Source organism: Gossypium raimondii, chromosome 13 (genome assembly GCF_025698545.1).
Source record: "Gossypium raimondii isolate GPD5lz chromosome 13, ASM2569854v1, whole genome shotgun sequence".
Lineage (NCBI taxonomy): Eukaryota > Viridiplantae > Streptophyta > Magnoliopsida > Malvales > Malvaceae > Gossypium > Gossypium raimondii.
In genome coordinates, this window is record NC_068577.1 from 57,659,000 (window position 1) to 57,673,219 (window position 14,220).

The 14,220-nt window shown below is 32.7% G+C and overlaps 1 protein-coding gene across 2 annotated transcripts; it reads right to left on the reverse strand.

Moving 5' to 3' along the window:
• Positions 1–1,087: 1,087 nt before the first annotated feature.
• Positions 1,088–11,328, reverse strand: LOC105781775 (E3 SUMO-protein ligase SIZ1). 2 transcript variants are annotated; one of them, XM_012606291.2, is made up of 17 exons: positions 11,062–11,328; positions 10,858–10,895; positions 10,172–10,252; positions 9,754–9,796; positions 9,130–9,202; positions 8,540–8,702; positions 7,668–7,798; positions 6,784–6,852; positions 6,513–6,600; positions 6,354–6,429; positions 6,026–6,099; positions 5,692–5,799; positions 4,391–4,552; positions 3,300–3,404; positions 3,142–3,222; positions 1,876–3,070; positions 1,088–1,743 (listed from the first exon to the last, which is right to left on the reverse strand). In XM_012606291.2, exons 2-17 carry the CDS (start codon positions 10,879–10,881, stop codon positions 1,604–1,606), a joined length of 2,613 nt encoding a protein of 870 aa, XP_012461745.1. In that variant the 5' UTR covers positions 10,882–10,895; positions 11,062–11,328; the 3' UTR covers positions 1,088–1,603. The 2 variants fall into 2 exon arrangements, with proteins under 2 accessions (XP_012461745.1, XP_012461744.1); XM_012606290.2 differs by having other exon boundaries at positions 11,057–11,328.
• Positions 11,329–14,220: the final 2,892 nt, after the last annotated feature.

Below are 14,220 nucleotides of genomic sequence, written 5' to 3' on the forward strand. Positions count from 1 at the left end.
AGTGACTAAAACGTAACATTTCAAACATAAGTGACTAAAATGTAACATGAGCCAAACAAAAGTGACTATTTTAGAAGTTTACCCTAATATAAATTACTTGTTACTATTCATGTAATTTTTTTTATCGTAAACTATTATTATTTTCAAAATGAAAATTTCATAAATGAAATAATAATTACTTTAAAATGTAAATTTATGAATGAAAACCTTTAATTAGACATCGATCCAATTAAAAAGAGCAACGTTATAAGAGGAGAGAAAACATCAATAAGTTTGATTCAAACTATCTAACAAATTTCGAACCTTCAATTTTATATTGAATTCAAGCTTCTAATAAGGTCAAAAATAATTTAGTTAATAAAACTCCCTCCTAATATTCATTAAAACTCTTCGCATTTCTTTATTTTTTTTATAGAAAATTACCATCAATTCAGCACAAGTTTTTATAACATATTTTATATTTCCAAAGTGAATAAAGTTAATATAATATTTATGATTATAAAAAAATAATGACGATCCGAGATTTGATAACATAATTTGAATTACTTTATATCATGATCAAACTAGTCAAACCACTGACTGGCTCACCAATCTAACCTAAATAAATTGTTAAAAATTTATAAAAAACTATTTTCAATTTATGACGATTAATATTCTAACTTAATAATTAAGTATTATTATATATTTAATTTAATTTATTTATTTATAAATAAGTCATTACAATATATGTAAAAACAATTTAAAATATAAATTTATTAATATAATGTAAAAACAATTTTTGAAAAAAATATTTTCAAAAAATCTACCAAACAGAAAATATTTTACACAGATTCATCCAAACACCAGAAAAGTAAATCATTTTTCAGAAATTATTTTCCAAAAAACATTTTATTGGCAAACAAACGGAGCCTAAATTCGGCCAGGTCAACAGGTATAATGCCTTTCTCCATATCAATAACCCTACTAAGTCTCGGTCCATGCTCCATTAACCCCGCTAATAATAATAAAATCAGAGCCGAAGTGTCATGCACCATAACAAAGCTACTCATTCATGTATTCAAAACGTAGCAGCAATGGCAAAGGAAAATTATCAGCCAAAAGGAACAAAATTAAAAATTTTAAAAAAAAGGGTTTCTCTATGAATTCAAGTGAATTTACAAAGCTATTTGGTCCCAACCATCTTAAAGACCAAAAAATAGACAAAATGGGTGGATTTCTTGTGTTCATTTCACCCCCCAACTGCATGCATATCCATTTATCCAATTCCAATTTAACTGTACATTTTAATCAAAAACGACCTCCCTCACCTGTGTTTTTTAACTCTAGGGTAAAAACTGCTTGTTTTATGCTATCACGCCTAGAATAAAACTAGAACTAGAATTTGAGCATTCAACACTTACAGGTATTGACGGCCTCAAGCTCTGGCCTCACCTCGGAAAAGTCATCAACACAGCAGCGTTGAAGCTGCCCCCTTCTTTTTAATTTGGCAGCACTTTCGTTTTGAAAATTCTAATTTCATGTTTTAACTGAAATGCCAGTCCAGTTCTTCATGAGTGATCACCAAAATTATCCACAAGTTGCAGTTAAATTTAAGCAAACACAATTACTCGGTGTCTGAGTCGATAGAGAGATATAATCTTGGTCGAACTGACCGTTTTTGCCGAGGAAATGAGAAAGGACTCTCTGTTCTTTGCCTACTTGACTTCCCATTTCTACTGTCGTTCATACCAAGCAACAGAGAAGCTGCAAAAGGAAGTAACAATCAATGCTACAAACTACAAGAAAAAAGAGTAATGCAGTGAATTGCGAGTATATACAATTTCATTTTTCAAATATTTAATACAGCATTTTTTCCAAAAGAACAAGGAAACTAACCAGCATCCATAGCACGCTCTTTGGAAGGTACCTGCTGCCTCAAGTTCAATCCATTCACAATTGTTGAGTCTCCATGGCCACCAGTTGCACCACCTCCAAGCCTAAGGGAGATCCAATCGTCGCCATTTGGTACATCAGCTTGATCTCTCAAATCAGACTCTGCTGATGCACCTGAAGGATGCGTTGGAAGAAATATCTGAAGCGAGGGATCTTCTCCACCAAAGAAGGTATTGTCAACCAAGCTGTCATTTAGGTTTGTATCCACCTGACCAATGGAAGAAGTAGGGACTAGATTTGTAGATCCAATAGTTGTCTCAGGAGCCAATGGATAACCATTCATTGTCGAAGGGCAATTGAGAGAACTACGCTGCAGATCAACTAAGGTATCTGCAACATCGGGATCTGTATTAAATAGTTGAAACCCTGAGCCATCTTGTGTTCCCGTAGGTAATGACCACAAAGGTATGTCGAATTCATCATTGGTTGTAAAAAGACCTAAATTAGCAGCAGGCCCAAGAGGTGGTTCTTCTGAATACGGATGAGAAATTCCAGGAGGTGCAACAGGAAAACCAAGTCCCCCACCATCATTTTGGTTGTGATTATCCTTGTACACAGTTGGAGGAAATATCAATATTTCATTCTCTTCATCTGAATCACTAAGAACAATAACTTCTGCATTTCCTGCTGGTGCAGATTGGTTTGGGTCAGTAAATTCATATGCTGCATCTACATTCAGAGGCACAGAATCGAGTTCAATCCCGTTGCTTGTAAAGTCATAAGTTCCACCAGCATCCTGATTTACACTGGGATCTTCACCATCCTTACCACTTCCAGTAGCACTGCTGCTCATTGGTATACGTTTTTGCTCATGACGTACCCTGTCTTGTAATCTACTAGCAGAAGAGGTGTTCATGTCTTCCGGCTTGCTAAAATGCCAGTACCCATTTTGATTCTTCTTTATTCCAAGTTTCAAACCTGTATGCCCTTCTGAAGGACCTTCAAGTTTGATCTGCTTTGAAATTTCAGCTGTCGGCTTATCCTCCACACTGCCTGATTCACATAGGGTACTGTCAGGAGTGTGCCATAGTGCAAGATCACCAAGCTCTCTACGTTCATTTTCACTTTTAGCCTTTGCACGCCAAGAACCATCAGGCTTGACCTCAATCTCAGTAATGTCTTCGCCGCAATTTCTCATCTGTATGATAGCTGATCATCATTATCACAAATTGACATCACGGGATAAATATAGAACAACAGGGTACCGACCTTGGATGTGATGCGATTAAAATAAGGATCAATTATAACATGTTCCAGCGAGTAGTTCTTCAGGCAAATTGGGCACTGCCACTGCATTCATGCAAACACTTGTCAAAAAGCCTGAAAGAATTACAAATAATAACAAACACTGTAATATTGTAGCTTGCCTTCCTAGAGCGTTGGTTAAGCTCCACAAAAACTTCAAGATCGAAACAACCCATGTGAACGCAAGGCTTAAACCTTCCAGCGACCTTCATTCTTGAGCCGCTCATCTGTCAAGTATATGCAAATAAAAATGAATATCACAAAGCAACGGTAAAAGGAGAGCACAGTGAAGAAATAGTCCATCCAAATTCATTGCCACTGAACATTTGTGGGAGGAAAAGAAGAGGTAGGAGAATCATCACCTATTACATGACTTAAATTAGAATAAATTGCATATTATACAGATATATATATATACAAACACGATAATATAAACAGAGGTCATAAGATAAGCACACAAAAACTAAGAACCCAACTGTTGCTATGATAAACTTAAGTTCTTTATGGAACAAAGCACAAGCATGTGACCGCACATTCTCCATGAACACTAATACGTCATGTACGCCAGACCATCACCTTTCAGAAAATAAACCTATAGTAGTATTGGCCCAAAAAGTAGAAAGGAAGCATGACGCAGCTCTAAAGCAGAAAGCATGATAAATGAGCATAAGCAGCGTTAAAAAAAAAAAACCGATTGATTTGACCATTTCAACCAGGAACATCTGGCCAATCAACTTAGGAACTTTTAATTAATCATATATAAAGCTACATACAAATTGTTATCGACTAACAACTTGGATTTAGTATTAATTTAATATCAAAAAAAATATATTTAACATTAAATTATTTTTAATTGAACATATATTTAATATGAAGTACTTTTGTATCATTACGTACACCTTATTGACCAGGAAGGATAACCTCAGCCAACGTTAATACAACCATGTACTGTACACACAATAAGGTTAGATACCTCCGCTATTGACATTTTACAGTAACTATGCAGACACATAAGTGATGCTACAAGAATTTGATCTACAAATTCAGTAGGGTACAATAACCATCTATTCCAGACATGCTTCACAAGATAAACTAATTAAACACTTGAAAAATGATGACCAATCAATTACATGTAATATTTTTAGTATAAAAATCATGCACATCTGAATATAGGCAAGAGATAGTTAGCATATTATAAAACTATATAACTCACAGGGCACCGTAGGTTGACTCCAAAAAAATCTGCAACAACTTCTAGGTCACTGTCACTATCACCATTGTCAGTTGCAGTTCCGCCACCAACACAACGACGAACACGAGAAAGAGCATCTTCGAAACATTCACCATCATTCTCCTTGGGAATCATGTTGAGTATCTAGGACAGGCAACATAATAAAGATATGGCAAGTTAGTTTCAGCTGCATAACCATAGAGGGGATTGTAGTTTAAACCATAGTACTAAGCTATATATTATATAATACCATGTGGCCAAAGAAAAAGAAAGTGCCTACTATTGTCCTTAGTAGGACAAAATCCATTATCTCAAGTATAACTTCATATTATTTGCGCTGAGACTAAAAAACAAAAGAAAATCATAAAAGCATGTCACCCTCATTACCAGCCCAAAACATTTAGATAAATTCAGCCAGAAATCTCATTATTTCTTTCCTTCTCAGCTATTCTATTAAAATGGACCCACATTAGGCAAACCAATAGGCAACAGTACGCACAATAAATAAGCCATAAAGCAACAAAAAAACAGTCGAACATGTTAATAACGCGAAGAATAGAGCCCTTTACATAAGAAAGATTAAAACCAAATAATAAATATGAAAGCCCAAATCTGATCTCACAATTTCCTTCTTATCTCTTCATTTCTAGATTTTTCATCTACTGTAGTCTCTCCATTTTTTCCAGCTCATCAAGTCAATATTTTAAATTACAGCCATGATAAAGCACCATTCTCTCTTCATTATTCAATCTTTTTCTCTCAATTTACCTCATGGATGATAAAGCATTCTTGTTCAGTTTGTAGTACTAAGATTTTTAAAGTAATTGAAGAAAGCAAAAGGGAGAAAATGGCCGAATTTAGTGGCACTCTCCCCACTCTATTTTCATTTGATCCCATACCCATTTCAATGTCATGCTCACACAGGAACCTCACCCAAAATGCAAAGAAATAATCAATAGGCGGTCAAATGTCTAATCCGTAGTCATTTTTGCAAGAGACGTGAAACATATATCCAACGCATTCATATGAAAATAACACTGTCAACTATGACAGCACTGAATATATTTGCATTCTGTTCTGCTTTGTGAGCAATCCAATCAACACTGCCTATATTAATCAAAGAACTAGCAGGCATTGGAAAAAAAACATTACATGCACAGCTTTTTATTTTGCAAAAAGGAACATATATAATTTTTTACTACAAAATTCCCAGACAGCAAATCAGTCAATCTTGTACTTCCAATGTATGAACAATCCATAAAGGGTTGAAGATCTGAACATACCTGTTGCACAGTTCGTCGTTTAACTATTCTAACTCCGAAACAGAAGAAGCGAGCATCGCATCCGGTCAAAGTTATCTTGTTAATTCCATCTTTAGTACATGGAGTTATCTGACCAGAAAATTCACAATAAAAAAGTGTTCAGACCATGGATGCTTCTTAGGTAGCTAACAAGAAGTAACAGGCTTTAAAAAGCACATGCAATAACCTGCCGGCAGGCTTCCCCATCCATTCCAATCACATGCACACACATGTAAAGGGTAAATTCTAAGGAGCATATGATTATGTATACATGGTGCGAGAAAAAAAAAATCTTTTATGGGAGGACAGAACTCACAATTGGACCATCATCACGGCCATTAGTCCCTAGCAATTGTGAGCCAGGTCTATTAATAGCACGAACAGGAACACCTGTTTAAAAAACCGTCAGTTACTGATCAAAGTTGAAATAAAAAATTGCATAAAAAATATGTTGAGGTCAAGAAGAATAGAGTTGTAATTAGGAAAAATCTAAGGCAAAAAATGCTAAACATGCTTCTTTCTTTTCTTTTTTCCCCTTTTAGCTAGATCCAAGCATGTTTCTCAATAAACAGTAGAAAAATAATTAAGCCGTAAAAGGAGCAATGAACTGCTAAGTAGTCAAAGAAAACCATTAATAATCATACCATTGACCTGTAAATCTGCATATTGAGGCCACTGCATCCTGAATGGAACTTTGTCATTCAGAAGCATGCACCATGCCTATTTGACAAGATGGAAAACAAAAATATCAGGATAAATAACAAAAAGAATTATAACAAACTGCACTTTTTATTTTACACTACCTGGACATCATACTCTTGTTTTGCCAGCAATTCCTTGTCTGCTCTGGTCAGTTGGAATGTTTTCTCAACGCTTTGCATTGGATTTGTACTGCAAAATGTAGGATATGAATCACTAAACTAACAAACTACTATGAGCGAGGTCACAAAGCATTAGAGATTAAAGTATAAATATAATGACATTCACACCAAAACAACCTGGAAGTTTACTAGGTTTTTTTTTTCTTTTTTGGGGAGGGGGAAGAGCTTTAAAATTTTCATACAGTACACTCACCCATCAGTAGGGATATTTGCAATCGCCAACTTCACTGGATATAAAGGGTTTGCAATAGTAAGCCAAAAACTGCACATTCAGAACCACGTCAAGACTTAAAAGGATGTAACATAAAATAAGGGATAACAGATTTAACAATATTTCATAACTCATTAAGGTTATGCCTAGAAAAGGATACTCTTGAAGCATCCAGATCAAATACTTTCTTTTTTATGAAAGATTACAATTCAAATACTTGATGAAGTGTTTACAGTTGAAAACAAATATAAGGTGCAGCGAGCACTAACTGCTTGATAAATAACATCTTTCTTCAATGTTAAAGATGATTCAGTATTAACTTTTTGTACATCAATATAGCATTATAGCTACAAATAATAGTATTTTGCAAATTTTCTGAGGTGCTTTTGGAGTCCGGCACTAAGGCACATTGTGCAGGCACACCTAAGCGCACACCTACACAACACTGATTTTATGTGCACTGCAAAAAACTAGTTCCTACATTTCCTCACACTTATCTCTTTTTCTTCCCTTCCTTTTGCCTAGGTTGTGGGAGGTACAAAAGCAAGCTTATATTTACTAAACTTGCATCCTAATTACACATTCACACCATCAAAGAGGTTTAACAAGTAATTATTCATTATCCAACCAAACTAAACTACGAATGTCTGCAATGTAAACATTTATAAGGATAGTACACATTCAATTACATGTGAAATATAAGAAATAATTGGCATATTTCTATATCATGACATTGAACTTCAGCCAATAACCAAACTTAACAAGTAAAAAGATTGTCCGTCAATGATGAAGTGATCATACATTTTTGGAAGCGCACGGATGCAAACACACACACACACACACACATATAAACAGAGGAGACATACGGATCAGCTCGTTTCAGTCGACAAAGCTCACAACAAAAGAAATCAGGAAGTGCCGGATTTCCTTCCGTAGGCTTCTCTGGAATTATAACACAACCAATGTGTTGCCATACTTGGCAAGTCGGATCCTCACACTGAATAGAGAAATGAGAGAGAGCAAAAAATCAATAATTCAATTTGAGATACAAGAAGCACAATTTCTGTAGAGTAAAATAAGACCAGGATATCCTCAGGATACATTATCCCTTCTCAAAATGGAGAAAAGCTTATCATACAAATCAGAATTATGAAAAGAAGCAATTATATGTTAATACCTGGATATAATTATAGCAAGAATCACTCAAAAAAGCAGGCAGTAGAAGTAAAAGGACATCAGAAGCATCCCATCTTATAAAATTGCATCAGCGCAAGATTCATATGAAACTAGACAAACCTAGAAAACTGCATTAAAATACACCTACTGCAGAAAAAGGTCACTGGGAGGACACCTACTTCAGTTTTGAGCTAAATATCAACCTTGAGGAGATAAATGGTTCCATTGTAAATTAAAGGGCAAGAAGAAAATTTAGGGGAAAGTCTAAAGTGCACAAGTCTATACACTTGTTCAAAATTGATCTGTCTTTGCTATAAAATCCAACAAAAGCAGTCAAACCAGTTATCAGAAAAACTAATGACTTCATGAAGAAAAATATGAAGACATTGCTTATGCGTGCAAGTCAAGGAGCAAAAATCTAAATCATAAAATGACACCACCAAAAGGAAGTAAGTAATACAAAATTATGTATGATACATCATTTGTATCAAGCAAACACAAATCCCAATTTGAAAAGACAGAATCGATCTTAAATAGGTGGTCACCCCCTCATTATCATTACCCTGATAATGTTGTCAGACTCCAATGAACTTCCACAGGGGCAACGAACTTTCACATCTGGTTGGAAGGTATCCTCTACTTCTCCTTTAATTTTAACATTACTGCTGTCTGACACACCCTGCCCCTTTGATGCCAATTCCGTGGCACCAGAAACCTGCATCTTCCTGAGGACAAGAAATACATTTTAAAGAGAGGAAATAAAGTAACACATATGGTTACTTCAAAGCATATAATAACCAGATGCACTACATCCAGTTAGCCAGCATCGTCTTATCTAAAAGGTAAGTCAGTCCTTGTTTGCGGAAGGGGAGAAACGAAATAGATAATCCCGAACAAATCCCATTATATACGTTTATTTAAATCTTCAACAGAAATGAATTACAAACATTAACACAAACCAGTATGATTGAAAAAATAACACTTCAAGAAGCAATAAAGCAAATCAAATCATATAGCCAGCATCATCTTATCTGAATGGTAAGTCAATATCCTTGCTCACATTAAAATAAAATAATAATCCTGAACCAATCCTATTATAAATTTTTGTATCTAAATCTTCAATAGAAATGAATCATAAATTTAAACATAAACCTGTATATATCATCAACAAGTTTTGCTACATCTTCCTTCCCCACAGGAGTCCTCTTTGCCCACATCTTTGTAACTGGAAAACAGAAAATAAGCCCAACATAATTATAAAAGCTAAAATCAGTAGTTTCCGAACATACTTAAGAGCCAAATCTGAATTAATTGCAATCTATGGACAATAGAAAATCATAAAATATAAAAATTCAATTGAAAAGCATACAAATTATAATAAAATTAGCAGATCAAAAGGTAAAATGCTGCAATCTCTTTGATCCTGAGAAGCTAGAGCAAACCTAGGCAGAATAACAGGTACATAATTAATATCCTTGATCACATCCCACAGTACCACTCCCCACACACACCCTAGAACACAACCAGACACAAATAACTGAGTGATATAAGTCCTACCAGGAACTAAAGCTGAAAACAATATACATTTCACATCAAACAATAAAACTGTGATTGAGTCAAAGACACAATCATATCAACAGCTAAATACTAGCACTCTGACAACATGTCACAGGCTAGCAAAAGTAACGCTAGAAAGAAACATTTAAAAGATAATATAACCCATAAATATATATTTCCTTTTCAAACGGAATGAGAGGCTAGGAAAAGAATATTTACCTTGTTCATCAGAGAGAGCACCTAATATCCTCTCGACAAGGTCCTACAAGTGAGATTTACAGAAAGGTCATACATAATTTAATACAATGCAGATAAGTGACGTAAGAACAATTATCACAGCCCCCAAAATTTTTAAGGCCCTTGCTAAATCTGCCAGTAAATAGTTTAAAATTTTAGGAGCAACACACTGGAATACCAATGACCTCACAGACAAACGAGTGAAAACTCATTATTCACCTCTGAACACTCAAAATACCAAAAGGAGCAAAACAAAAGCAGAAGCATGAACTAAATATGAGAAGAGTAAAAATCCACCTAACACCTACCCCTTTCAAATAAATAATAATGCAATCTCATCAAACACCGTTAAACGTTAAAATAGTTAAAATACAGTGCATTATCTAAAGCTTCTGCTAACCTGCTTCTTCCCCTGCTTTGAAAGACCCAATTGAGTGAGAACATCCTTGAGTTCTTTTATTCGAAAATATGCCAATTTATCCTACAATAGGAAAAACATATTGGTATTAGCTCTCCATGCACAATTTCTTTTTAAGATAGCCAAAAAAGCATCAATGTATTAGCATCACGCATAACAAGAAGCAACTGAAAACATGTAAATTTATCTACTGACTTTCAGCTTAAGAATTTAGTCTTATACTCAGACTAACAAAGTAATAAAATGAGTACAAAATGCCATTATTTAAGTGAAGATATAAATAAAGTTAGAGAAGCAGCTGTGCACAGCTGATACTAATTTTCAGCTTATAAATAACTGAAACCAACAAAAGCATCCATAATGAGCTTACTCACAAACTTAAAACTACTTGATTTGCAGAAGCCACTTAAGAACAACAGGATATCTCCACTATCAAACTAAGTTAAGTATTTGAAATCCCCTCTATAATGGATTAATAGATATCCAAATATTAGATTACATTGCAAAAGCCTAGTTGGTTGAATTTGATAAAGAAACAAATAATGATAATATCATCAAAAGTTCAGTTCTCGAACAATTTTCATTAGTTAACTCCTGTATAATTACACTGAAAATATGAAGAAAAAAAATGTATCCATATTATTTTATGCAAAAAATGAGAAAAATACCTTGCAACTAGCCACCAAATCCATATTCAGTTTACAATCTGTAGCCAAGCAAAAACCAGTAATCAAAAACTTAAAACTCTCAAAAAAAAAAAAGCAATCGATCTAATCATCAATAACCAAAACAAGACAGCTAAATCTTAAATTAAATTAAATTAATCGATCAATCATCAACCAAAAACATAGAATCAATTTAATAAACCTTACGAGTTCTCCGATTATGAATAAAACAAAGGAAAATTAAAAGAAAACTTGTGATGGATCGAAGGAACGTTGGGGAAATAGGGTTCGAGCAGTGGAGGTCGCCGACTTTTTTTTCCCCTTTTTTTTTCTATTGACCAAAGAGACCCAAGCAGAAGGAACCAATTCCTTTGAAAAATTTTACAAAAGTGACCGGACTTATCGCCGATTATCGAATTCGGTTTTTTGAACGGGAACACGTCCGGGTTTAGTTTCGGTGAAGTTGCGTGTTCATTTTGTAAGATACGCCCGCCCTTTTTTATTATTTTCTTTGGGAATTTCGCGGTACTTATGTACGTACGTTAACTGTAGCTAGCGGTTGAATGTGATTCTGCCACGTCAGTGCTTTTCTGGACTGAGAAATGATGGTGGACCTTTTTTAGCCGTTGATTTTGCCGTGAAGTTTAAGTTTTTTCTTTGGCAAATTTACATTATTGAGTCTTCAGTCTAACTTTAGACTTATTACAAGTCAATTAATATAAATTAATGTAAAATATTTGTTGAACATTAAAATATTTTTTTTTATAATTAAGAAATTAAACTTTAAATTATATTTTATAGTTGAAATGAATATAATATTTATTGTGTGTATTAATGAAAATATAATTAATAATTTTTTCAACATTTATACTATTATTGAATACCAAATGTTAATAAAATTATAATAAAGTGTGGGGTGTACCTCATATTTTCGACTGAACAGATAGCGATATTATGATAAGAAGCTTCTTGACGTTGTGACAATAGACGACATTGAGATGATGCGAATGGAACGTTGCGACGTGTTTCCCACATAAACCATATTTCTTCTCTCAGTTAAACTCTACTGTTGTTTCTAAGTAAACTCTAATTACTTTAAGGATATTTTAGTCATTTTAGTTTTTTAAAGTGGCCTTGTATCCCTATTCTGAAAGGTTAATTAAGAGGCAATTAAATATGTAGTATTGCAAGGTTTTTTTTAGGGGGCGACAAGATATAGTCATAGATGAGTTTTGATGTGAGTTTTTGTGGTAATTACTGTGAGAATTGTGTTCCAGTTTTAAGAAAACTCTATGAGAGTTAGGGTTTTTGTTTCAATGTTTGGGTTTATATGTTTAGTACATCTAGGTTTATTTTCTTCATATTATATTATTATTTGTTTACTTGTTTAGTGAAAAGTTGAAGCCTCATTTACTCGTGGTAATCCTCTTCAAAAGAGTTTTTCACATAAATATTTGTGTTTTCGATCTTCTCTACCATTTCTAGTTTATAATTTATACAGATCAATTCCAACATAAATTTGTTAATTTTTTACTAATATATTTATTTTTAAACAAATGTAATTTAACTTTATAAAAACATTAACAAAATCTAACAATTTTGTTTTTAATCATTATATTCATTTAAATTTTAATCACTAAACTCTTCAATGATTTTATTCGATCTTTTTCTTTTATTTTTATGATATTTGTATTTGTTTGCGGCTCTATAAAACACTTCCTCTAAGCAATAACAGATTTTTAACACGTCTAAAATGTTTATAATTTGGTGCCCAATTATCAAATTTCCACATTCTTGAATAATGTTAAATTATTGATTATAACTTTTTTATCATATTTGGAAAATTTTTATTATTTTGGGTTTTTGCCTATGATTTTTTTTTCTGTTTTAAATTAATTAAATGTAGACATTGTAAGGAAATAAGATTTTAATAAATAAATTAGTAATGGTAAAAATATTTAAGATTTGGGGTTTTAAAAGATTAATAAATCAATGGTGAAATTAGCATTTAGGGTTTAAATTTTTTTAGGGTACAATATAAAAGTAAAAAAGAAAAGAGGTTAATGTAAGGGAATAACTAATTTGCATGTTGATATTTGGAATGCCACTCCCTAAATTAGAAAATCTGTCACATGGTAGCGTGTCTGCACTATTAGGCGGGTATGTTTCAAAAGAGTGCAAATGTCTTCCGATAATTATTCTAACTTCTAATGTATAGTGGACTACTTATAGACAATTGAAGTCCATTTTGTATTTTGGTTGTAATGACATTTTTGTGGGTAATTCAAATAGATTCCAATTTATTTAGGAGGTGACAGAATAGATTTATAATTTATTTGGTGTTGATAAATGTATCACATTACATATTAAAATTTAAACAATTATGATGTGTTATTTTATTAACCGACGCTAAAAAGTGACTTTTATGGTTTATATTTGAGATCCGAGATTCGAGGCTATATTTTATAAAACAATTAATATATTTTACGTTAAACAAACAATTTACATTAAATTTACTAAATAAACATATATTATTTGACTTGGAATAAGTCTAAAGTTAACTTAGACTCAAACCCAAATATTGTAAATTGAAAATAAAAAGTAAATTACATCGAAAATTACTAAATTATTAGTAAATTGATGTTTTGAAAAACTTAACTTTAGAAAGTTATAAAATGATCATTGAACTATTTGAAGGTTTTCATTTAAGTTACTAAGCTATTCTGGAGTTTTTAGTTAAGTCACTGAACTATTCAAATGTTTTTATTTAATACATTGGGTTATTAAGATTTTTTTTTAAGTTCGACTAGTGAGTTTTAAGTGATGATTCAATGACTAATGCTGACTCATCGACAAGTAGAAAAACATATATAAAAAGTCCAAGTTGATCTCACGGCCAATGTCAAAGATTGGAGAAAAAGACTATTTGAATTTTGGTTTGCAAATTCATGATGTTCAAAGTTGGTTAATAAGAAAAACCTAAATTGTAGAAGAGAATAGGAAGAAGAACTTTGAATTTGTGCAAGCGATGCAAATAGAGAAGGTCATACAACAATAATCTTAACAGTCTAGTGACTTAAATAAATTTTTTTAATAATACAATGATTATTTTGTAATTTTTTGAAATTAAGGGTCTGTTTGATAGCCAGTAAAATGTTTTCCGTAAAATGATTTTTGGAAAATGTTTTACTTTTCTGTAAAATGATTTACTGGACAATATTTTCGGTGTTTGATTGAATCATGTAAAATATTTTCTCATTGCTTATGTGATTCCTTGAAAATATTTTCGAAAAAGTTGTTTTACATATATTAATATATACTAATAAATTTTATATTTTAAATTATTTTTACATATATTGCAATGAT